Source organism: Castor canadensis, chromosome 5, assembly GCF_047511655.1.
Source record: "Castor canadensis chromosome 5, mCasCan1.hap1v2, whole genome shotgun sequence".
NCBI lineage: Eukaryota > Metazoa > Chordata > Mammalia > Rodentia > Castoridae > Castor > Castor canadensis.
Genome location: NC_133390.1, coordinates 152,759,193 through 152,783,784, shown reverse-complemented (window position 1 = coordinate 152,783,784; position 24,592 = coordinate 152,759,193). Strand labels below are relative to the sequence as shown.

Sequence of the window (24,592 nt, the reverse complement as noted above, 5' to 3'; positions counted from 1 at the left end):
GATGCCTGCTCTGGCTCCCAGCTTCTCTGGATTTTTCAGATGTTGATTAGCAATGTGTATCTAGTCATTTTAGAGGTTCCTCCTTTTCTGTTGAATTAACCCCATCTGCTTTATAATTTTAGAAATCCCTGATACGTTAGGACTGCCTCTCACTACCTCTGGTAGTACTTTTCCTTCTTATCTCGTGCCTATTGATTTATTGGTTTTACATTTTTTCCTGCAATATCAGTGAGATTTTGAAGAGAACTAGAGAGAGAACCATGTCCTCAATGTTTCTATCTTGAACCAGAATAGGGATGTTTTTGGTAAATGATTTTAGTTATTTCATTTTGTATATGTGTTGTGTTTTACCCTTTGGATAAAATAAAATAAAAAGCATATCCTACACATCTTAAGTACACTTAGTCATAACCGATGTAGTTATTTTAAGTCTTAGAGTTGCAATCTATTCTATATATAAAATAACTCAGGGCGGGGGGGGCCACAGCTCAAGTGGTAGAACGCCTAGCTAGCAAGCATAAGGCCCAAGTTCAAACCCTAGCATCACCACAAAACAAACAAACAAATAAAAATATCTACAGGGATGGGGCAGCTGACAGGTAAGTGAACAGAACACTTGCAAACCTATGGAAATGTGCCAGGATGGTGAAAACTGCTTCATGTCACCAAGCCAGATCTGCAGAATCAGAGATTCTGCTTAGTAGTGTATGTACACTATGTAAATGCCCCATCCATGACTTCTGCAGTACACAGCCAGCACAGCTGTCCTGAGCAGTCTTGAGAAGTACAGGCTTCTTATGACTTTCTAGTTGTGAATTACTGTATTCGCCAGGAGCCTTAGCTCTGGAGCTGTTTATCTATAAAGATGGTTATTTTTCTAATAATGGAAAATGTAATGCAAATTAAACATTGAAATATAAAGGAATGATTAAATAACATGATTCATAGAAATTATTTTGCTTTTTTAAAGTTTTATTTATGATAGATGAAATAATGTAAAAAATTTTGGTCCGAGTTAAAAAATCAAAATTGAATATTACTCTGTAAAACTATATACAAAAGTGCTGAAAGGAAAGAGATACCACATGTGAACAGTGTTCTCTGGTTGGTGAGATTGTGTATGATTTTTCTTCTGTTCCTTTATTTTTCAAAATGCCATCATGGGCATTAGTTTTTATAATGAATGACACAAAAATATTTTTATATTGCTGTGGACTTTCACTTTGCTGTGATTATATTTCTGATTTTTCTGGACAAATTTGTTTTTGATATTTTGATCTTCTCAACCTAGTTTTTAGTGAATTGGGTTTTTTTTTTTTTTTTAATATATTTGTTACTGGGTTTAAACTCAGGGCCTTGCTCTTGCTAGGCAGGTGCTCTAACACTTGAGCCACAGCCCTTTTTGCTTTGGTTGTTTTTGAGATAGGGTCTCACATTTATGCTCAGACTGGCCTGGACTGTGATCCTCCTATTTATGTTTCCTTTATAGCTAGGATGACAGGTGCATGTACCACCACACCCAGCTTTATTGGTTGAATCCAGACCTTGTGAACTTCCTCCCCACCCTCCCTTCCCTACCTCAAATTTAATCCTCCCAGTCTCTGCCTCCCAAGTAGGTAGGATTACAGGCTTGAGCCACTGTGCCCAGCCTAGTGACCCAGTTTTGAGGATTTTTGGTTTTGGACACAGGATCTCAAATGTTGCCCAGTTGGCCTCAAACTCTGGGTTTGAGGTGTCTTCCTGCCTTAGTCTCCCAAGTTGATGGGAATTTTGAGACATGCCCAGCTAATTTTGATGATTTTATATTTAGAGGCAATAGCAAACTTAGAGACAGATACAGATAGATCTTGTTAAACTTACTCTGCCCAGTTCTGCCGTGGGAGAGTCTCCTTGAAATTCTTTTCCTTTTCAGCTTGCCAGTGTAATGGCCACAGCAAATGCATCAACCAGAGTATCTGTGAGAAGTGTGAAAACCTGACCACGGGCAAGCACTGCGAGACCTGCATATCTGGCTTCTATGGTGATCCCACCAATGGAGGCAAATGCCAGCGTAAGTCCCATGTGTCAGGTTTGCTGATTGCAGGGCTGGTGGAACACAGTACTTCTGTTTGATTTGAAGATCTAGGAAGAAGAAGCAACTTGGTTTTGGATACTGCATTTCTGATTGAGTCATTGTCAGGAGCCCAGCTGAGCTGGAAAGAGAGTTGAACTGTTAGGTATGGGAGCATCTGGGGAAAGCAACAAGACAACAGTGAAAGAGTTAAACCTTTAATCACATTAAGCAATGGTATAAATAAGAAGCCAGAACCAAAGAAAGGACTAACTTTCCCTGCCCATTTTCCCCCATGGAACAGTGTACCGTTGAGAGCAAAGGGGAGCAGCACTGATGTAGGGTTGTTTAACTGGAGGGAGCATTGTGGACCCTGAGATTTGTAGAGAGAGAGAGAGAAGGGTGGGCTAGGAGTGGGAAGTCCTGGGCATTGAGTTAAAGTGGGGAGAAATATCCTCAGAGTTTCCCCTGCTTCCCCATAAAGAGGCCTCATTAGAGGCACCTGAAGAAGACCTCTGCCGGAGGCCTCAGATGGAGACACTCGGGGATGAAGGGGCACATGAAGAGCATGATAGCCAGAAGCTAAGTCCTTGACTGCAGCCCCCTCAGAGACTGCAGTGCCTGGCTGTGCCAAAGTCTGCTGTGTGAGGGCAGCTGTCACCCTGAGGCTGCCAGGGAAAGCCTTTGCAATGGCCTGTGGGTTAGACTGGAGAACACCAGGATTCTTAAGCAGGAGCTGTACTCCTCAATACTTGTAATATATCTTAAAGACTCAAATAGTCCCATGTTTCCCAATTCATGTCAGAGAAGTCTGGAAGCCACAGGATATTTTACTGTTAGAAAATAAACTATATAGCCAGGCATGGTGGCTCACATCTATAATCCCAGCTATTCAGAAGGGTGGAAATTAGAAGGATCATAGTCCAATGCCAGCCCAGGGAAAAGTTTGTAAGACTCCCATCCTAACCATTAGCAGGGGGTGGTGGTGCATGCCTGTCATCTCATCTACATGGAAAGTGTAAATTGGAGGCTCTCAGTCCAGGCCCACCCACTAGAGCATAAACATGTGACTTATTCCAAAGATAATAAGGAAAAAGGGCTGGGAGCATGGATCAAGTGATAGAGCTCCTGCCTAGCAAACATGAGGTCCTAAGTTCAACTCCCAGTGTCAAAAAAAAAGAAAGAAAAGCAGTGTGCTTATGGCTCACGCCTATAATCCTACCTACTCAGGAGGATCACAGTTGGAAGCCAGCCCGGGCAAATAGTTTGTGAGACTGTATCTCAAAAAACCCTTCACAAAAATAGGGCTGGTGGTGTGGCTTAAGGTGTCGGCCCTGAGTTCAAGCCCCAGTACTGAAAAAAAAATATATATGTATAATATCATAAAACATAACATCTGTGAAGGTAGAGGATAAAAGGATGTGTATTGAAAGCTGTTGTAAAAGGAGGGGTGGGAAGTAAAGGAGTAAGGGAGAGTAATGGAAGGAGTTGAATGAACCCAAATAAAGTATACCCACAGCAGGGATACATAGAGAAACCCCTTTGAACATCAACTTAAATATTAATAATGAAAGGCAGGATTGTAAAATAGGTACAGTGTGTGGGGGGGGGTATTAGTGAGAGGGGGAGGGGAGTGAAAGATTAAGATAAGGGTATATGGTTGATGGACTTCATATACTTACAATCAATAGAACTAAGAAACCTCTTGCAATTGCTTTAAGTGGAGCAGGGAGGGGTTGAAGGGGAAAGAGGACGGAGGTGATCTAACCAATGTACATATAAGCCTAATCAGAATTGTCATCATGCTTTTTAAAATAAGCCACACCAATTAATTGATTTTTTTTATTTGTTCTGGTTTTAAAAAATGAGTCCTCTAGTTGAAAGACCCCTCAAGTTCTGAGCAGAAAAAATAAATAAGAAAAGAAATCTCTACCTCATCCTCATTCCATTTCCACCCTCCCTGCCCCCAGTTCCTTCATGTGCTGAGAGGAAGATTTTCTAGCTGGGTGCCCCTTACCTCTCTGGAGCTAGGTTTCCTTATCTCTAAAGTGGGGTTATAAAGTGGTTGTTGAGATTAGAGCAGTCAGAGATGTTCTTGAGGCATAGCCAACACTCCTAAATAACATGTCTTACTCAGATTAAAAAGTATTCAGTGAAAATATTTTCTCACTCCTCATGAATACATACCATCCATTAGATTAGTGATCTAAACACCTGACATTACTGAATGGCAAATGTGTACAAGGCTTTGTGCTAACAAACCACTAGAGAACAGGTGCCTTTATTATCCCCAAGGTCAGGTAACCTGCCCAAGGTCTCTCAGCAAGATGTGGCCTACTAGGGAACCACATCCAGTATGTGCTGACCTTAACTACTAGCTAAGTGACCACTCCCATGTCTTTAGCTGCCATCTAGAAAAAACACATTTTCCTCTGTCACAGTTGTCCAGAACTTAAAGCTTGCTGTATTTTTTAGAGTCCTAATCCACAATAGAAAGCATAGTTCTTAAAATACTGTGAGCAACACCAGTCTTTAATATTTTCTTATGATAATTCTGTAGTCCTTAGCTGAGGATAATAGGCACAATGTATTGAGTGCTTAATGTTTCAGGTGTTGTTCATGTGTTATCTCCTTTAATCCTCACAACAACCTTAGGAGATAGGTAGTGTCATCATCTACATCATATAGACAAGGAAAGGGAGACTCGGAAAGGTTAAGTCACATGCCCAGAGTTACAGAAGGGCTACACTGGATTCAAATGCAGGCAAACTGACTTCAGGCCTCCGATTTTCACTAGTACAGTTCCCCTTCCCCCAACAGAGCAAGGATTTATCACTCATGTTTCTGACTCCAGTATGCATTCTGGTAATCTCTGCACCGTTGTGTTTTAAAGATTTCTTTGATTTCTTTTTTTCACCACGGAATTTTTTTATACTTTTTTTTTTTTTTTATGAGACTAGGGTTTGAACTCAGGGCTTCATGCCACAGGGATTATTTTTAAACTACACCTTTCTCCAGCCTAATGTCTTTCATTTAGTCACAGAAAAACAGGGTGAAAAAAGTGAAAAGGTATTGAGCACAAAGACTTTCATTTACTTCAACTGATATATCAATTGTATCATAGCTCATCCTTCTATGTTGGAGGAAGACAGGCAGCGATGTGCTGAGATGTCTGCACAAGGGAGATGGGAAGAGTTACTTTTTGTAAAAGTGCATTAGATATCTGTCATAAGTATTTATTTAACAAATGAAAAAAGCATGATATTGAAAAAGAGAGCCTATCAAAAAGATGAAAATGGAGATTACTTCAGATGGCAGTAGGAACCAGTTTTCTCTTTCCTCCTATCCTTTGACCTTGATTCCTTTAATAGTGCCTTTATTATTTCTAGAGATGAATCATTAGCTAAAAAAATCATGAATCTTATCCACTAACTGCTCTTGTTTTAGTCAGTCTTTCCTATCATACTCAATTCAGACAAAATTCTTTGTCTTTGGGAAAGTCTTTGATCATACTAATCTTTTAAGCTTGTGTGACGTGCTTTCACGTTCCTTCTCCTCAGCATGCAAGTGCAATGGGCACGCATCACTGTGCAACACCAACTCGGGCAAGTGCTTCTGCACCACCAAAGGCGTCAAGGGGGATGAATGCCACCTGTGAGTACCACACTCTCTACCAGGGCACAAAGCTGCCTGAATTCTGAAAGCCACCCCCTTTCCTATGCCTCCTTGCTGTATGCTCCCAGGGATTCCTTTGTTGATTAGTTTGAAAATGTGCTCTTTCTGTTTTGGTCAGGTCAGCCCCCAAAATTGAAGGGGCATTAGCAGCAATTCTTTAATGGCTCTGTGTGTGTCTGTGTGTGTGTGTGTCTGCATGTGTGTGTGCACGTGTGTGCAAGGGCTCTATAACTGTTCAGTGACACTGACATTTCCTGGCTTGCTACTTTGGGTTAGTTATTTTAACTTTAGCAACTACTCAATTTTATCACATCAGGCGATTACACTCCCTTCCAAAGGGTAGAGTTAGGAGAGCTGGCATTCCAGTGATGGCATTTTGGTCTGATGGTGAAGATGATCCTCTTGCTTTAACCATCTGTCCTTGTTCTGACACTTTTCTTGGTGAAGTATGTTTACTATTTCTAGGGGAGGATTTGATTTGGAGTTTTCATCCATTAGGATGACAGTTCAGCACTTGGGTTCAGACCTGGCTTGGCCTCCATTAAGCCTAGTTTCCCCATCTATTGGTAGGGGGCTAGTGGTAATTTTTTTAGTATCCTAGTGTGTTGGCACAAGAGAGATTTTCCCCCAATTAACATATACTTGTCTTCCTCACTAGAAAACTTCCTGAAATGTATATATTCAGATTTGCCCAAGAAGAGGCTTAAGAAAGAAGTGTTTAGTATGAAAACATTGAGCTTAAACAAGCAGATACATTATTGGTAAACTTTATTTTTCTTAAAGAGCAAAAGTAGGCCAGACATGATGGTACCTGTCTGTAATCACCACTATGTGGGAGGCCAAGATGGGAGGATTGGAGTTTGAGGCCAGCCCGCTAAAATGTTAGCAAGACTTTATCTCAAAAAGACAAGCTGAGCAAGGTGACACATGCCTGTAATCCCAGCTACACATGAAGTGGAGGTAGGAGGACCGTGGTCTGAGGTCAGCCTCCACAAAAGTGTGAAAGCCTATGTAAAAAATAAACAAGAACAAAAAAGGGCTGTGGCTGTGGCTGTGGCTTACTGCCTAGCAAATGCAAGGCCCTGAGTTCAAATCGTGATACAGAAAAAAAAGAACAATAGTAATAATGCCATCAGTACTTGAAACATTTATAGCATTATTTTCAGCAGAGAATTGGTCTGTATACATGTTGTAGTTTATATCAATGTGTATGGTTACTGGTTTCATGTAAAGTAATACATGAAGAAAAGTCTAAACAAAGATTAAATTTAACTTTTTGATTTAGGCTCCTTTAAACAGAAAAATGTGTTAGAGCAAAATTAATTATTCTTGTCCTCTGTTAGGCACACAGGAGACATGAGTTAGTATCCAGTGAAAGATTTTCAAGTCTCCAAGAGATTGTGGCTATAAGCAACTACCAGGCATCTCCTGGATAAAAAGGCATTGTCCCTGCTTATCGTATCTTAGCTTCACCCAATTTCCCCTCCTGTCCTCATGCTTCATAGCTGTTGTGCTTGCCTAAGTGTGAAGTGGGAGACTGGACTATACTGATATTTATAGATGACATCTGTGGGGAGAGTAATAATTCTTTGTTGCTGGGCATCGTGGTACACGCCTGTAATCTCAGCACTTAGGAGGCTGAAGCAGGAGGATTGAGAGTACAAGACCACCTGGGCTACATAGTGAGACCCTTTGTCCAAAAAACCAGTAAAAATTTAAAAAGTAATATTTTTTTTTGGTGGGACTTAGGTTTGAACTCAGAGCTTCATGCTTGCAAAGCAGGCACTCTACTACTTAAGCCTAACTTCCAGTCAATTTTGCCATGGTTATTTTGGAGATGGAGTCTCAAGAACTATTTTCCATGATCCTCCTAACCTCAGCCTCCCAAGTATTACAGGTATGAGCCACCAGCAGCTGACTAAAATATAATAATTCTTTTTAGGTAGAGTTTATTTTTTCCTTTAGATTGATGAATACTAGTTTTTTTGTTTGTGTTTTTAAGTGATTCTTGGTGTTTATTTTTCTCTTTCTTGTATTTAGTGAACAGGATTAGTTGACCCAGGGAGAAGAGGAAAGAGTGAAAAATGAATATTTGAAAGATGTTTCAGCTGCACTTTTAGAAGAATATGTAGTCCACACAAGAATGAAAATGTGTTTTTCGTTATAATAAATAGGGTCTCGAACTGGAGGTGTGGCTCGAGAGGTGGGGCACCTGCTTTGCAAGCGTGAAACCCTGAGTTCAAACCCCAGTCCCACCAAAAATAATAATAGCAATAATAAATAAATAAGTAAATAGGGTCTCAATTTATTACAGTTGGATTTATCTCATGTGCTTTGGCAAATGTTTATCCGTTGTTTTGATGTAACTGGTGGTGGTAACTACTGTAGAGTCAGCAGCACAATTCATGCAACTCCTGTTAGTCCACTTGATCTAATAATGGTGAAAGAGTGAGGAATGATTCAAAACTACTTGTACTTTGTAGAAGAGAATCTGCTTGATTTTAAAGTGAATATAGATTTTATTTTAAGTAGCAGTAGAAAATAATTTTTTTTTTCCTCCTAGGTGTGAGGTAGAAAATCGATACCAGGGAAACCCTCTCAAAGGAACATGCTATTGTAAGTGTTTTTGTGATTCTTATTTCTAGAAGCATAGTAGTTAGTTCCACAAAACTCCGTTGTTTTCTTTATCATGGTTTGAGAATGCTTGAGGAATATGGCAACCCCCCCATAGAAGTGTCCCCTGACTGAGTGGGCTTGCCTAGGAACACTGTTCTAAGCTGTGGTTGTGGTTTATGTTAGTGTGTTATGTTAGTGTCCTATGGAGCAGATAAAGGGAACAATATAGAGACATGTATCTCTGGGTTTCGTTGTTTCTGTTCTCTTGAAGCCTTACTTCATTTGCCATTACCTGGTTGAGGTTATTGTTTTATTTTTCAGGATACAGATCAAAAACAATTCTTAAAATACACATAAAGTTTCATAATTCTCTCTAGAGCTAATTTGTGTTAACCACCTCTTTAGGAACAGATATATAACATAAAATACCAATGATTATCTTGGAGTAAAAGGTGAATCTGGCAAGGTGACCAAATCTTTGTGGGTAAATGCATTTTCTATCTGTATGAGAATCCACATAGTAGTCCAGATTGTAGAACCAGAGGAAAAGGAGTTAATGTTTGGCAATTCCAGTGTAATTATATACCTGCTGTTCTAGGTCGGACAGCATCCCCTCAAAATTCATGTCCACTAGAACTTGTGAATGTGACCCATACTTAGAACTTCTAGTCATATTTATTACTTCTTGATCTTGGGTAGGGAAAAACGTTCTTATATATGATTCTAAAAGTATAAATCATAAAAGAAAAAGTTGATTGAGATATCAAAATTTAAAAAAAATGTAAATACCTTTAAAAAGCCACAGGCTACTGAAAAATATTTGCAAAATATGTATTTGATAAAGAGCATGTATCTAGAATATATAAAGAACTCTTAGAACTGAATAAGAAGGCAGTTATAATTAAAAACAGGCAGAGAGCCGGGCATGGTGGCACACTTACGTGATTCCAGCTACTTGGTAGGCAGACATAGAAGGGATACGGTTCTAGACCAGCCTGGGAAAGTTAGTGTACAACCTCATCTGAAAAAACAAAAGAAAAAGAACCAAGGCATGACTCAACTGGTAAAGCAATTGTCTGGTAGCAAGCATGAGGCCCTGAGTTCAGTCCCCAGTATTGCAAAACAAAGCAAAATAACAGGCAAAGATTTATTTTTTGGGGACTGGGGTTTGAACTCAGGGCTTTGTGCTTGTAAAGCAGGCACTCTGTTGCTCGAGCCACACCTGTTGTCCATTTTGTTCTGTTATTTTAGAGATGAACTGTTTGCCCTGGCTGACCTCAAATTATAATTCTCTCATTCTCAACCTCCTAAGTAGCTAGGATAATAGGTGTGAACCACCAGCTCAGGCAAAGATTTAAATATACATTTCACCAAAGAAGATATATGACAGGCCAATATGCAATTAAAAAAAAAAAACTTGACATCATTAGTCATTTGGGATAGATATATTAAAACCACAGTGAGATACAGTCCCAGAATGACTAGAATCAAAAGCTGGTATTGAGGCATGGCTCAGGTGCAAAGCCCAAGTTCAAACTCCATTATTACTCAAAAAATACTATGGTATACTATAAGACAACTATAATCTCATCTTCTACTTTCAATCTGTTGTAATAAGTCTGGTTAAACACATTAAAAAAAACAAAAACCAAACGGCCTCACCAGACAGGAAAAGGATGGAGTATTTCAATACCCATTTCAAATAATTATGGATAGTATCCTTTGGTACCATACCGAAACTGAAGAACTGATCATTTTTTTGGTTTGTTTGTTTTGTGGTTTTTTTTGGTGGTACTAGGATTTGAACTCAAGGCCTCAAGTTTGCTAGGCAGGCACTTTATCACTTGAACCATGGCCTAGCCCCTGATCATTTCTTAAAGGTTGAAATATGAAAGTGGAAAATTGGACAGTGAAATTTTTGTAATATTGCACATTAAAATCTGTTTATCATGGAGTGGGGTGAGAGAAGCCAACACCAAGCTTTTGCAAAGATGTTGAGAAACTGGAACCTTCATGCATTGCTTATGGGAATATAAAATGGTACAGCCACTTTGGAAAACCATTTAGCAGTTTTTGAACAGTTAAAAATAAACTTATCGATAACTCCTCAATTTTCCCTGCTCCCAGCCCCTTGCAACTACCCACCCTACTTTCTGTTTTTGTGAGTTTTACTACTCTGGGTATCTCATCTAAATGGAATCATTTAACATTTGTTTTTTGCAACCAGTTTATTACACTTTATGTAATGTCCTCAAGGTTCACCAGTATTGTAGTATATGTCAGAATTTCTTTCTACAACTGAATAATATTTCATTTTGTATATCATGTTTTGCTTATCTTTTCACCAGTCAGTAGGCACTTGGATTGCTTCTACCTTTTGGCTATTGTGAATAATGCTGTTGGGTATAAATATCCATTTCAGACCTTGCTTTCAGTTCTTTTGGGTATATGCCCAGAAGTATAATTGCTAAGTCGTATGGTAGTTCTGTGTTTCATTTCTTTGAGACATTGCCATACTGTTTTCTGTAGCAGCGGCACCGGCACCATTTTACATTTCCATCAGCAATCCACAGGCATTCCTGTTTTTCTGCGTCCTCATCAATACTTCCTATCTTCTGATTCTTCTGATAGTAGCCATCCTAATGGGAATGATGTGGTTTCTCGATGTAATTTGGATATGCATTTCTCAAATGGCTATTGTTATTGAGTATCTTTTCATGTGTTTATTGGCCATTTGATATACTTATTTGGATAAATGTCTGTTCAAGTCCTTTGCCTTTTTTGGGGGGGGGAACGTGGGGTCAATATACTAGGTTTGAATTCGGGGTCTCATCTTGCTAGGCAGGCACTATACCACTTGAGCCATGTCCCCAACCCTTTGCCCATTTTGTAATCAGGTTTTTTATTATTATTGAGTTTACAGTACATTTTAAATTGTACCAATTTGGGGCAGTAAGCTCTCTTTCAAGCTGTGTCACATTGGCCTATGAATGTTTTCTTCCCTTCTGTTTTTTTTTTTTTTTTTTTTTTTTTTTTGTGGTGGTACTAGGGTTTGAACTCAGGGCCTCACACTTGCCAGGCAGGTGCTCTACCACTTGAGCTACTCTGCCAGCACTTTTTTGCCTTTGGTATTGTTGAGATAGGGTCTCTCCAAGTGTTTGCCCAGGCTGGGTTTAAACTGTGAGCCTTCTGATCTCTGCCTCCTGGGCAGCTAATATTATAGGCGTGAGCCACCGGCACCTGCCATATCTTTGTATTCTTAAGCAAAATTTAGTATGTATAAATATTCAGTTAATATTTATAGAACAGGGTCATGACATAAGGAGGGTTCAGTGAGTAATTTAACTAAAGGGACTGGTTTCCTTTGAAAAACCTAGGTATTGGTGAGTCATAGTCCTTTCCTATTTAATTTATGAGAAAAGCAATCTGAACCTCCAGAGACCTGTTGTATTTGGGGGTTTTAATTTTATTTTTGAATTAGCATAATCATTAATAATATGAGGGGATTTCATTGTGGTGGTTCCATACATGTGTACAGTATACCTTTTATTTTGTTTTGTACCAGTTTTTAATATGCATTTCTTTCTTTCCATAGATACTCTTCTTATTGACTATCAGTTCACTTTTAGCCTGTCCCAGGAAGATGACCGCTATTACACAGCCATCAATTTTGTGGCTACTCCCGATGAAGTAAGATTTTTAAAACTAGTCTTATTTTGTTTTTAGTTTATGTGGCTCATTTTCTTGGTCATCATGGATAGAAGTACTATGTTAGCAGTAGTCTCAGGATGAAGTGCAGGATTATCTTTAAAGGTGCAGAAAGAAATATTAGGGTCTACATTCTATCTCCTGTCCATTCAAAGGCAAGAACAGTGTTAAAAGATTTACTAGCCAGGCACGAGTGGTTCACGCCTGCAATCCTAGCAACTCAGGAGGCAGGGATCAGGAGGATCGCTGTTCAAAGCCAGCCTGGGAAAATAGTTCTCAAGACCCTATCTTGAAAAAACTCATCACAAAAATAGGGCTGGTGGAGTGGCTCAAGGTGAAGGCCTGAGTTTAAACCCTAGTACCACAAAAAAAAAAAAAAAAAAATTTACTAAGTTCTGATTCACAGACTGACATTAGCTCCACATACACTTTGCTTGCCTGTTAGCACATCAGAACCTCATACAGAGATCACAAAGGGAGTTCCATCAACAGTGCCCAAGAGGACAAATGGCAGAGCCAAGGTTTATCCTCCCAAAGTAGATAGACGCTTAAAAATTACCCACAATGAAATTGCTGAATGAGATTAACTCCAGTAATACAAACACAAGAGAACAGCAAGGAAGGTAGTAGAGGTGACACTTGTGCTCCTAGAAGGAATTCTTAGCTTCATAAGGGGGCAAAACAGTAAAGGTTTAGTCGGGTTCAACAAGAAGTCGGCCAGAAATCATTTTAATGGTTAAAATAACTATTAGAAATGTAGATTTATATCTACTGTCATTAATGATGAAGCCCAACCTGCTGGAAGGTATTACCAAGTGGTAGAAAAGAGCCAACACATCATGACATTTAAAAGCAAAGCATCCAGAGTATAAAGATACACCTTTATAATTCCTTTTCTTTTCTTTTTTGTGGTACTGGGGTTTGAACTCAGGGCTTACACCTTGAGCCACTCCACCAGCCCTTTATTTTGTGATGGTTTTTTTCTAGATAGGGTCTCTTGAACTATTTTGCCTGGGCTGGCTTCCAACAGAGATCCTCCTGATCTCTGCCTTCTGAGCAGCTAGGATTACAGGTGTGAGCCACCAGCACCCGGCTACAATTTCTTTTCTTGATTTTTTTCTTAGTGCTGGGGATGAAACTCAAGGCCCTGCTCATGGTAAGCATTAGTACCACAGTTGAACTCTCCTCCCAGCTAATTTCCTTAATGAAATATAAAATCATTCAGTCCCCTTCCAGTACTTAAGAATATTTTACTAAACTTGATGGTAAGGTATTTAGAAACCTCCTTAGAGATTTCTCACTTCTTATCAACACGCAAGGCCATTTTACCATCACAAAATTCATCACAATGAACATGACAAATAATATATGAAAAACAATCTGACCATAAGCCAGTGTGTATTCTTTTGTTAACAAATGTTATCAAAAAACATTACTAAATTTAAAAAAAGTAGTAGAACAAAGTCCATAGTGTTGTGTGTTTACAACTTAAGTGAAAAGTAAGATTTGTTTTTAAAATTCCCTTTCAATGATAAAATTAAGAAGAGATGAACTAACTATACTTACCTGGCAGGGGAGATACCATGATCACAAAAGTGGTTTTCCCAGGGCGAGGCTTACCCATTGCACTCCAGATGTGCTGACCCTTGCGATTTCCCCAAATGTGGAAAACTTGACTGCATAATTTGTGGTAGGGGGGGACTGTGTTTGTGCTTTCCCCTGTAAAAATAAAAAAATTTAGAAAAGAAAAGATGAACTAGAGAGGACATATTCTTAAGAGTGAGTGGTTTTTAGGTTAAAAAAAATATTTTTGTGTATATTGTTTGAATGGCTGTGTTGACTGGAATTTTTTTAAAAAGATGTATGATGAGCTGGGTGCCGGTGGTCACGCCTGTAATCCTAGCTACTCAGGAGGTAGAGATCAGGAGGATTGCAGTTCAAAGCCAGCCCTCACAAATAGTTCAAAAGACCCTATCTCAAAAAATCCCTTCACAAAAAGGCTGGTGGAGTGGCTCAGCATGTAGTTCAAGCCCCAGTACTACAAAAAAAAAAAAAAAGATTTTATGGTGAGTTTATAGCAAAAGTCCCACAGGTAAAATTCACTACTGCTTTATTAATAAGGAAGTTGTTGAAGTACTCAGTCTATTAAGAGGTAATGGCTGTTAATTTTATTTAAGTAAAAATAGTAGAGTCTTTGTAATACTTGTTAACAAGATTGTGGGTGACCGTGACAATCTTTGGACCTCTCTGCATTTCCCTATTTATAACAGGATATCTAGTAGAATTATCCAAATGTGTGTGCCCTATCTTTTACATGGGAAGAAGTAATTGTCAGTTGTGTGCTGCCAGCATGTTTGTTTGTTAAATATAAATCTTATCCTTGCAAGAGAAGGAGAGGCTTTCTCAATGAATGAGAAGATCACTGCTTTGTGAGAGAAGCCTCAGATTTGGAGATCACATTTTGAAAATGGCTATTTGCAAATGTTTCCATTGTTGTGGTTTTATGCTGTAATTATCAAAACAATGCTATTGAAAATCTAGTTTTTCAAACCTATTTCAAGATGTTTTAATATGAAGAATTTCAGCATGATTTGATCCATTCAAAATATTTAAGAATACAACATCTAATTAGTTTATTAGAGTATTTATTTGACCACAAGAAAGAGATTTACTGATCAAATTTCAGTGAAAACTAAAAATCAGTGTTAGAATTTAACTAGCACACCCAACAGTGTCTTCTCCCATCTGGCTCATTAGATTTCTTAGAAAAAAATATTTTAGTCATTAAAGCCAAGAATCAAAATTAATTAGACTGGGTCTTTGAATTACGGTATTTCTAAAGGGGGAAACAAGGTTCTCAACGTACTTCTCTTGAAATAATATTTTAGTGATAGAAAAATGTTTTCAAATTTTGTATATTTCAGTTTTATGTTTTTAAAAAATTATTTCCAGTTTAGGAGAAATTTTATAATCTAATGTATGAATCTAGAAGTATGTAGGTTTAAATTATAAATAGAAATTGGGACACTAAGCCAGGAGTGCTGGTACATTGCCTATAATCCCAGCACTTGAAAAACTAAGGTAGGAAGATTTTGAGTTGGAGGCCAGCCTGGGCTATATAACAAGACCCTGCCAAAAAGGGAGGGAGGGAGGGTTGGCAGGAAGGACATTGGAGCACGGGATAAGGTATTTTCCTAGTAAGTGTGAACCCTGATGTTTGTGTGCTGATGAGGGTCATGTTAAAAGGTACTTTTTCATAGTTAGGCATTGGATAAAGCATTGAATTCTATATTCTTTTATGGGAAGGAAATTTCTTGTGGGGTGTATTGCTTGGGTTGAGGAAAATAGGTTAGGAATTTTGTTAACTCTTCTATAAACATGAGTTTCTCTTGAGACATTCTAAAATATCTGTAGTTTTAAAAGTTGAGAGTGGTAAAAATCTAATTATTGTTTATTTTTTAAAATCTGGACACTTTTATAATTAATGTTCTAATTATTTGCAACCGCCATCAGCAAAACAGGGATTTGGACATGTTCATCAATGCCTCCAAAAACTTCAACCTCAACATCACCTGGGCTGCCAGCTTCTCAGGTAAAGATACACCTAGAGACACAGCAAGTGGAGATGATAGACGGAGGGATGTAATATAGGAATTAGGAAGGGGGGTTAAAACCCAACCTTCGACCTTTATCACTTAGTTCTGAGACCTTGAACAAGTGTCTTAAAACCCCTCTGTAGACTTCAGGACTATTCATCTATAAAGCCGTATAACAATTCTTACCTCCTAGAATTGAATAGATTAAATGAGGTTATAACTGACAGAGCCTAGTGTGGTTGCCCCCCCTACCCTACTATTCCACTCTCACCTTTCCTGAGGCCACTGCTCTGGCTCTGCCATCATCATCTATATCCATGCTTCAGAGGTAAAAAAATTCCAGATCCAGAGTTTCAAGAACTGAAAACATTTTAAGTAAAATGAGATGTTGGCAGATACAGAGAACTTTGGGAATTAGACCAGGCTCTAAAAGCACAGCATTTGCTTTTAAAGATCTGATGACTCTGATATAGTATTTATGCTAGATAATCACTACATAACTTGGTAACTCAGCAGATAGACCTGGGTTTGAATTTTCTGCAGTGTGCTATTGGGCAAGTTACCCAAGCTTTTCTGAGCCAGTTTCCTCATGTATAAAATGGGATAGTAATGTAGTGTTATTAAGGTTAAATGAAATCATGAAGGAAGTACTTAGTGTGGTGCTTGAAGCATATTAATCCTCACTAAATGATTGCTATGTTTTCATTGTCATTACTGCTGTTAACAATACATTCGTTTGGTCAAAACATAAACCAACTAGACTGGTATAAAATAAGAATATAGTCAGGCTCTGATGGCTCACGCCTGTAATCCTAGCTACTTGGGGGCAGAGATCAGGAGGCTTGAGGTTCAAAGTGAGCCCAGGCAAATAGTTCGTGAGACCCTATCTCAAAAAAACCCATCACAAAAAAGGGCAGGTGGAGTGGCTTAAGGTGTAGGCCCTGAGTTCAAACCCCAGTACTGCAAAAAAAACAAAACAAAACAAATATAACTTTTGCATGCCACTTTGTATTAGTTGAAAGGTGCTGGTATAATACCAACACCTATAATCCTAAACTATTTGGGAGACTGAGACTGTTCTCCCAATCGAGGTTTGAGACCATGCCAGGCAAATAGTTCATGAGATCCCCATCTCCAGAATAACGGCGACAAAATGGACTAGAGGTGTGGTTTAAGTGGCAGAGTGCCTGCAAGTATGAAGGCCTGAGTTCAAACCCCAGTCTCATCACAACAAGAAAGAGGTTATATAGAATTTCGAAAAAGTTCAGAAACTTGCATTGAGGACAAACTTTTAAGAAAAAGTCTATTAATTATCAGATTATTTGGAGGAAAAACAGCATTTTAGAACATGGGAAGGTTTGCAATGGCTGTCTAAATGAAGATGTGACAGTCTGGATGGTAGTCCTAGGGCTTAACTCAGATATGGAAAAAGGCCATTTTGTGAGTCTTTGTAGACACTTAAGTTCCTGACTGGGGTAGAATATGGAATGTGGAAGAGCCATCTGGGAATAGATGGAGTTATACTAGACTGGGGGGATTTAAATACACTGGTAGCTAGTAGGAGTAGGGAGAACTAAAGTGACCCCTGGAGCCTCTTCCTCTCTGTTGATACTCGAGGCAATGGCTAGATTAGGAAGTGAGGGGTGAATCGATGTCCCTGGTATTCACACCAATGTGAAGAGGAAATACAAATGAAGTGAAGAGGAAATGCAAATAAAGTGCAGAGGGAATGCTGGTTCATGTTAATAGGACTCTGCTCATACCTACAGTTTCATGGCCGTGTGTTGCCAGTTTCCGGGTGTGTGTTGGAGTGGGGGGTGTTACAGGGGATCCTGGTAGAACCATTCTGGATTGTGTATCAGCCTGCCTAGCTTCAAATCCCAACTCCACTCCTTGCTGGTTGTGTGACCTGAAACAAGCTACTTAATTTTTTGGAACTTCAATTTCCTAATCTATAAATGAGAATAGTAGGTGTTGTTAGAATTAAAGAAGATTGAACTTTTAAACACCATTCCTCGGATATTGTAAACGTTAAGTAAATTATTTATTTTTGGTGGTACTGGGGTTTGAACTTAGGGCCTTATGCTTGCAAAGCAGGTACTCTACCACTTGTGTGCTGTTTTGTGATGGTTATTTTCAAGATACAGTCTCTTGAACTGTTTGCCTGGGGCTGGCAACCCTCCTGCTCTCTGACTCCTGCTCTCTGCCTACTAGTAGCTAGGATTACAAGAGTGAGCCACTGGCACCCAGCTTTTATCTTTATTATTAAGGATAATAGGCAGATTCTGTTCCAAAGAAAAGGTCTTTTACTTTCATTCTTCCTTCCTAATAGCTGGAACCCAGGCTGGAGAAGAGATGCCTGTTGCTTCAAAAACCAACATTAAGGAGTACAAAGATAGCTTTTCTAATGAGAAGTTTGATTTTCGCAACCATCCAAATATCACTTTCTTTGTTTATGTCAGTAATTTCACCTGGCCCATCAAAATTCAGGTAAGAAATGCTTTTTGGCTTCATACATACAAAGATAGTAAAGTCTCTTTTTAGGGAGAACTAAATTCACTAATTTGGAACTTGTGATAAATGCAATATGTGATGTTGCTTTGCTTCTGTAAGATTTATGGCGAGGGAGTACTGAGCACATAATACTACAAAGATTGTAGTGGGGGTGCCATGTTTCATGTGAAAGGACATTTTTAACTAGTTTGAAAGTAAGTTGGATATAGCAAATTTGGTGCTTCTATGTATATTCATTTCTTCATTGAGCACTTGCCATGTAAAAGCCTATAGAACTACACAAAGAGCTTCAGTTATGGAATGAATAAGGTGAGTATAAACGAAACAAACACATAACTAGTGAAAGCCAAATGGAAAGAGATAAAAGACACTAAAACTTTTACCAGAGTTTAAAGCAGAATAGACAGTACCAACAGTAGACTGTATGAGGTAGTCATAAGGGTCAGTGTTTGCCTGCTATGGACTCTCATTGTCAACCTGCTCTCTTCTGCTGTTCCCAGGAGATGAGGGTGCACCCTCCCATCCAAGACCCATGGCCCCATTTCAGCTTTTTTAATAATCATTGCTCCAAGCCCTTGCTCCATACCTCTTTCATTATGGGTGGATGTGAAGGTCAAGGATGTGTAGAATTTAGCCTGGCGCCAGTGGCTTACGCCTGTAATCCTAGCTACTCAGGGGGCAGAGACCAGGAGGATAGTGGTTTGAAGCCAGCCCAGGCAAATAGTTAATGAGACTCTATCTGAGGAAAAAAAAAACACATCACAAAAAGGGCTGGTAGAGTGGCTCAAGGTGTAGGTCCTGAGTTCAAACCCTAGTACCACAAAAAATATAAATAAATAAAATTCATAGGAAAAGGCAAAAGTTCTAGAGTTGCTTCCATTTTTAAAAAGAGGTATAATGGAGAAATCACTGTACCCAACATTAGGGCTTATACTGTATACTGTTTAGGTAAATAATCAAGCCATTGTGGTTACTGGTGGAGCATTAGACACCCAAGTCAATGGGTGGACTGATGTTCAGAATACAGAAAAAGAACCACATAAAGATTACTGGCTGATTTTTTCGGGGTGGGGGAGGGGGTTCAGTACTAGGGTTGGAATTTAGGGCCTCACACTTGCTAGGCAGGCCATGCCCCCTGCCCTTTTTTTGCTTTATTTTGTTTTTGCCCACGGTTGGCCTGAGACCACAATTCTTCCACTTAAGCTTGAATCATAGGTGCATGCCTCCCTGCCTAGTTTATTTGTTGAGATGGGGCACTTCCTAACTTTTTGTCTCTGCCTTCCAAGTAGCTGAGATTACAGTGTAAGCCATTACGCCCAGCCTTTCCAGTTTATTTTTGACAAGAGAATAAGGGCAATCCAGTAGAGAAAAGATACCCTTTCCAACAAATAGATCAGACATTTAACCTACCGTAGGCAAATAAATGAACTTTGACCTAAACCTCCCATCTTATGTGAAGTTAATGCAATGCAGATAGACCACAGATCTAATGTAAGACATGAAACTATAAAACTTTTAGAAAACAATAAGAAAGTACCTTTGCCTCACAGGGCTAGGCAAAAGGTGTTTAGACTTTACACTAAAAACATGATCCATGGAAGGAAAAATTGATAATGGGACCACAACAAAACCAAAAGATTTTGCTTTATGGAAAACCCTGTTAAGAGTGTAAAAAGACAAGTATTTTTAAAAAAATCATGTGTCTAACAAAGCACTGTGGCTATAGTATAAAAATTCTGGAAACTCACCAGTTAAGAAACAAACATCCAAATAGAAAATGGACAAACTGATATAAGGAGACATTTCACCAGAGTATATACATAGGCAAGTAACCATGTAAAAGATGTTTAGTTTCAATAACATAAGAAAAATGCAGATTAAAACTACAATGAGATTTCACTATACACCTACCAAAATGGCTAAAATTAAAAATAGTGATAACACTGAAAGCTGGAGAGGATGGGGAGAAATTGGATTATGCATACGTTGCTCATCATAAAATGATCTAGCCACCCTGAAAATGGTTTGGCATTTTCTTACAAAACTAAATCTGTTTTGTAACAGATATAATCTGTTATATATAACATATATAACATATATATATTATATATATATGTAACATATATAATCTACTGATTGCATTTCTTAGCATTTATCTCAGAGAAATGAAAACCAAAGGCCACACAAATTCCTTTTTTTAAACCACTGTTTATAGCACATACAGAGCATTATTTAGCAGTTTTATTCATAATAATAGCTAAAAATTATAGACAGCCTAAATGTTCCTCAATGGGTGAATGGTGAGATAAACTTTGGTACATACACTGTATGGAGTAATATGCAGCAATAAAAAGAAATTAACTGGGAGGCGTGATGGTGCTTGCCTATAATCCCAGCACTTGGGAGGCAAGAGGACTGTGAGTTCAAGGCTAGCCTGGGCTACATAGCAAGACCCTGTCTCAGAAAACAAGGGGGAACTGGGGGAGTGACTCAAGTGGTAGAGTGCCTGCCTAGCAAGTGTGAAGCCCTCAGTTCAGACCGCAGCACCACCAAAAAGGTAAAAAGAAATAAGTAAAGAATAAACTGTTGATTTACATAACAGTTTTGATAAATTCTGAGGAAATATTGCTGAAAAAAATTAGAAATATTGGAATCATACTGCATGATTCTATTTCTGTAACATTTGACAATAAAAATTTAAGATATATACATGTGCGTACACACATATATACTGAGTATATATATATATATTAAAACTTCAAATTTCTCTGACAAGTTGGGTATGGTGGTTCATATCTATAATCCCAGCTATTAGGGATTATAGTCTGAGGCCAGCCCTGGCAGAAATGTAAGACCCTATCTGAAAAATAAACTAAAGCAAAAAGGGCTGGAGGCGTGGCTCAAGTATAGAGGGCCTGTCTAGCAAGCGTGAGGCCCTGAGTTGTTTTAATGTAGAGTACTTGATTTGGGCTATAGTAAATAAAATTTATTGACTTGTTTTAAGTTGAGATTGTTTTCATATTGACCTCACGTTATGAATTCAGTTGAGTACCAAGCTTTGTTGCTCATGGCTGGAAAATGATTAGTATTTTCAGATTCTTAGTGAGAATCTTGACATAGGCTGCTAATGTTTTCCCCAGTTGAAAAAAGGGCTGTGTGCACATAAGCAGGCTTTTGTGTGGAGATAGCCGTGCTGTTGCCAATGACGAGTTCTAGTTTTTTCCTCCCTCTGTTGCTCCACCCTCTGAAAGTCACTGACATGATTTTAGAGCTGTCCTTCTAGAGGGAGCTCTTCCCCACTCTTTAAAAAGTAATAATTTTAAGTTTAAGAACTAAAGAGATGTTGATCTCCCCCTGACTTCTTAGTGCTCCTTACCTGGTTTGGGTCACACAAATGGGGAGCTCTTGAGAAAATAAACGATGGTGTGCTCACTATGCTCACTATTGAGTTTGTCAAGATTTCCTTGAAAAGGCAGGTAAGTCTTCTTGAAAATGTCTTATTACTCTCAGGAACAAGTGACTGCAGTATTCACAGACAGTTTGACTAGGCCTATGTCTTTGCCTGAGAGCCTGGTCTACACTGGTTCTCTGCACTTGGGATGGTATCTGGCTGTGCACCATGTGGAGGCTGAGCGGACGTCTTTCTGGGTTGATACACTGAATTTTTAACAAGGGGGACTCTCTACTGCTCTATTTCCCGTGAGCTGTAGCTTTTCTAGGTGTAGTGTAGCCCTCAAATACATACACAAAAGTACACTTAGCAACTGTACTAGTTCAGTAAAACTGTAGAGGTGTATTAAAGGAAGAGACTAGTGCAATGTAAGCCATTCAGTTAAATTTTGAGTATGACTTTTAATGCAGGCAAAGCTTTTTTGCCTTTGAGTCTCATTTTTTTTTTTAAAGCAAAGTGAGGAAATCTAATTCTTTACTAGGAAATTCATGTAAACATTGGTGCTTTAAAAATGGTAATGCTAAACTCTAGTTCCTTCACTCTGAACTGATCCCAGGGTTCTTTTCCATAATTAGGAACAGATCAAAACCTATAACTGCTGAGGGAATTTGAAACTAACTATAAAAATCTTTGTAGATGCAGTTTAAAAAAAAAAAACCAGACTAAAGAGGCCTGTGTGTAGAAGAGTGATGGGTGTGTTGGGGCCAGGTACATCTGTTTTCTGGCCAGTTGTTCCTGTGGGTGAGGGCCCTTCCTTCAGCTCTGGCTTTCTGAAAGCTGTCCTAGTTGTTCCCCCCAGGAAGCAGGGGAGAAGTTGGCTTCCTCTGTGCCCACAGTTTGGGAGGGTAGGTGTTCAAGATAGAGACTGGACAGGCAGACATTATGTGTGGGGTGGAAGGGTGGGTGGTGGAACTGGGTTCTGGCTTGTTACTGACTCTATAACAGAGGTTGTTATTGTAACGTGGAACTAATATTAAAGCCCATTCCATGCTGGGTGTTTCGTGTAAGAGGCCAGTGTTCACAAGGGAAAGCAACACAGAATTTGTTTTGAGAACTGAGCACTCTGTTGGATTTTCGAGTGATGTTTACAGGTTGGTAACAGGACTGCTGAACTGAGCAAGAAATGTGTGAAACTTTTGTTCATTTGGATATACTTTTTTATTTTATTTTATTTTATTTTTTAATTTTTATTTTATTCATATGTGCATACAATGTTTAGGTCATTCCTCCTCCCTTCCCCCACTCCCTCTGGATATACTTTTTTAAATAACAGCTTTATTGAGATGTAATTTATATAACATACAACTCACCATTTTAAGTATACAGTTTAGTCATTCATAATCAGTAAATTTTAGAACATTTTTATCATTCCAAAAGAAGCCCATTAGCACACACTCCCCATTTCTCCCTTCCCTAACAACTGCCATTCTACTTTTTATCTGTGGCTTTTACCTATTCTGGACATTTCATATAAATTAAATCACAAACATGTCCTTTGTGACTGGTTTCTTTCATTTAGCATAATGTTTACAAGGTTCATTTTCAAAGTTCATGTTTAATATGTTTCAGTACTTCATTCCTTGTTAAAGCTGAATAGTATTCCATTGAATATGTTAATATATCACATTTTGCTCATCCATTTATCTCTTGATGGGTATTTGAGTTGTTTTCAATTTTTGCCTATTGTGAATAATGTCAGATATCCATTTATTTGTTTTATTTATTTGTTTATTTGTGGTGCTGGGGCTTGAACCCAGGGCTTCTTGCTTGCTATGCAAGCACTCTACCACTGAGCTATAACCCAGCTCCAATATATACACTAATGTTTATATTTATTGTATAACAACATGTGTATGTGTGTGTATCCTGTCTATACCTCATAATGTTAGATATTTATATCTTAAGAGTTTTAAGAATTATAAAACCGTAATACATTTAAAGCTAAACTGTACTTAAAGTATAATTCTTTCTTTGTTTCAAAGTATATTTGTTTTTGTTCTGCCTTATTGTTTTCATCAAGAAAAAGTTATTACCCATCTTGAAAGTTTCCTTTCCTGCTTTTCACCTGTGTTTGGCTGTTTCTTCTCAGCCATTTTTCTTCTTCTTCTTTTTTTTTTTTTTGAGACGGGGTTTCACTGAGTCGCCCAGTCTGGTCTTGAACTTGTGATCCTCCTACCTCACTCTTCCTAGGGTGGGGATTGAAGGCCTGTACCACTATGCCCGGCTCTTCATAGTTCTTTGATGCCATTGCCCTCTTTGCTGAAGAGGTTTTGTCTTCAGCAAAACCTCTTTCCTATGATCTCCACAGCCAGAAACCCACCATGCTTTCTTAAAACTCACTCACCCAACAGTCTTTCTGGCCTGAAGCACCACCACGAGTGGAAAGTAGAAGCCTTTCAGTGCTAGGTGTTGGAGGTGTGCCCACATGTTCCTCGATGCTGTGAGAGGGAAGGGGTGCCCATGCCCCCTAAGTTTAAGTGAGGAGCAGCCACATCAGAACTGAATCTTAGGACCATGAGGCAGGGGAGTGGAAGTGTTGGCACTGGGGAGAGAAAATGACCAGATGCTTTCAGAAGCTGACAATGCCGATGCTGCTTGTGAGCAAGATGCTGAGAGCCGGCAGAGCTGTTGTGGAGAGTCTGAGGTTTGGCTAAGGGATGTGAGCTAGGGTCTAAAAACCACTGGGTATCACTGAATGTCTTAAGCCAAGATGTGTCCACAGATCCATGTTGTAGAAAGACCCTTGGCAACAGTTGGGAGTATGGATCAGAGGGACCCAGGCCTGCATCAGGAAGTTCAAGAGAGATTCTTGGATAAAAGCCAGCAGAGGGGTCCACCTGATGAACCTCAGGCACTGCCCATAGCAGCTCATCTGCACCATGTCATGTACTTGTCTGTTCTTCACTGTATGAAGACTTTCTTACAACAAAAGAGTATAGTTTAAATTTCAGTGTCTTCCATGTCATGGCATGCAGTTAATCA

At 38.9% G+C, this 24,592-nt stretch overlaps 1 protein-coding gene and 1 non-coding gene across 4 annotated transcripts in view; both read left to right on the top strand.

Annotated features, from left to right (window-relative positions):
• Atrn (attractin) overlaps positions 1 to 24,592 on the top strand; it is a 122,981-nt gene that overhangs the window by 69,178 nt on the left and 29,211 nt on the right. For all 3 annotated transcript variants that reach the window (XM_074074427.1, XM_020176564.2, XM_074074426.1), the window contains exons 19-24: positions 1,913 to 2,050; positions 5,611 to 5,704; positions 8,289 to 8,341; positions 11,937 to 12,031; positions 15,563 to 15,641; positions 17,978 to 18,135. In XM_074074427.1, coding sequence (XP_073930528.1) covers positions 1,913 to 2,050; positions 5,611 to 5,704; positions 8,289 to 8,341; positions 11,937 to 12,031; positions 15,563 to 15,641; positions 17,978 to 18,135 — 617 coding nt within the window. The remainder of the gene's footprint in view (positions 1 to 1,912; positions 2,051 to 5,610; positions 5,705 to 8,288; positions 8,342 to 11,936; positions 12,032 to 15,562; positions 15,642 to 17,977; positions 18,136 to 24,592) is intronic.
• LOC141423491 (U1 spliceosomal RNA) lies at positions 13,608 to 13,771 on the top strand. Its single transcript, XR_012448357.1, has one exon. It is a non-coding gene; the product is annotated as a U1 spliceosomal RNA (small nuclear RNA).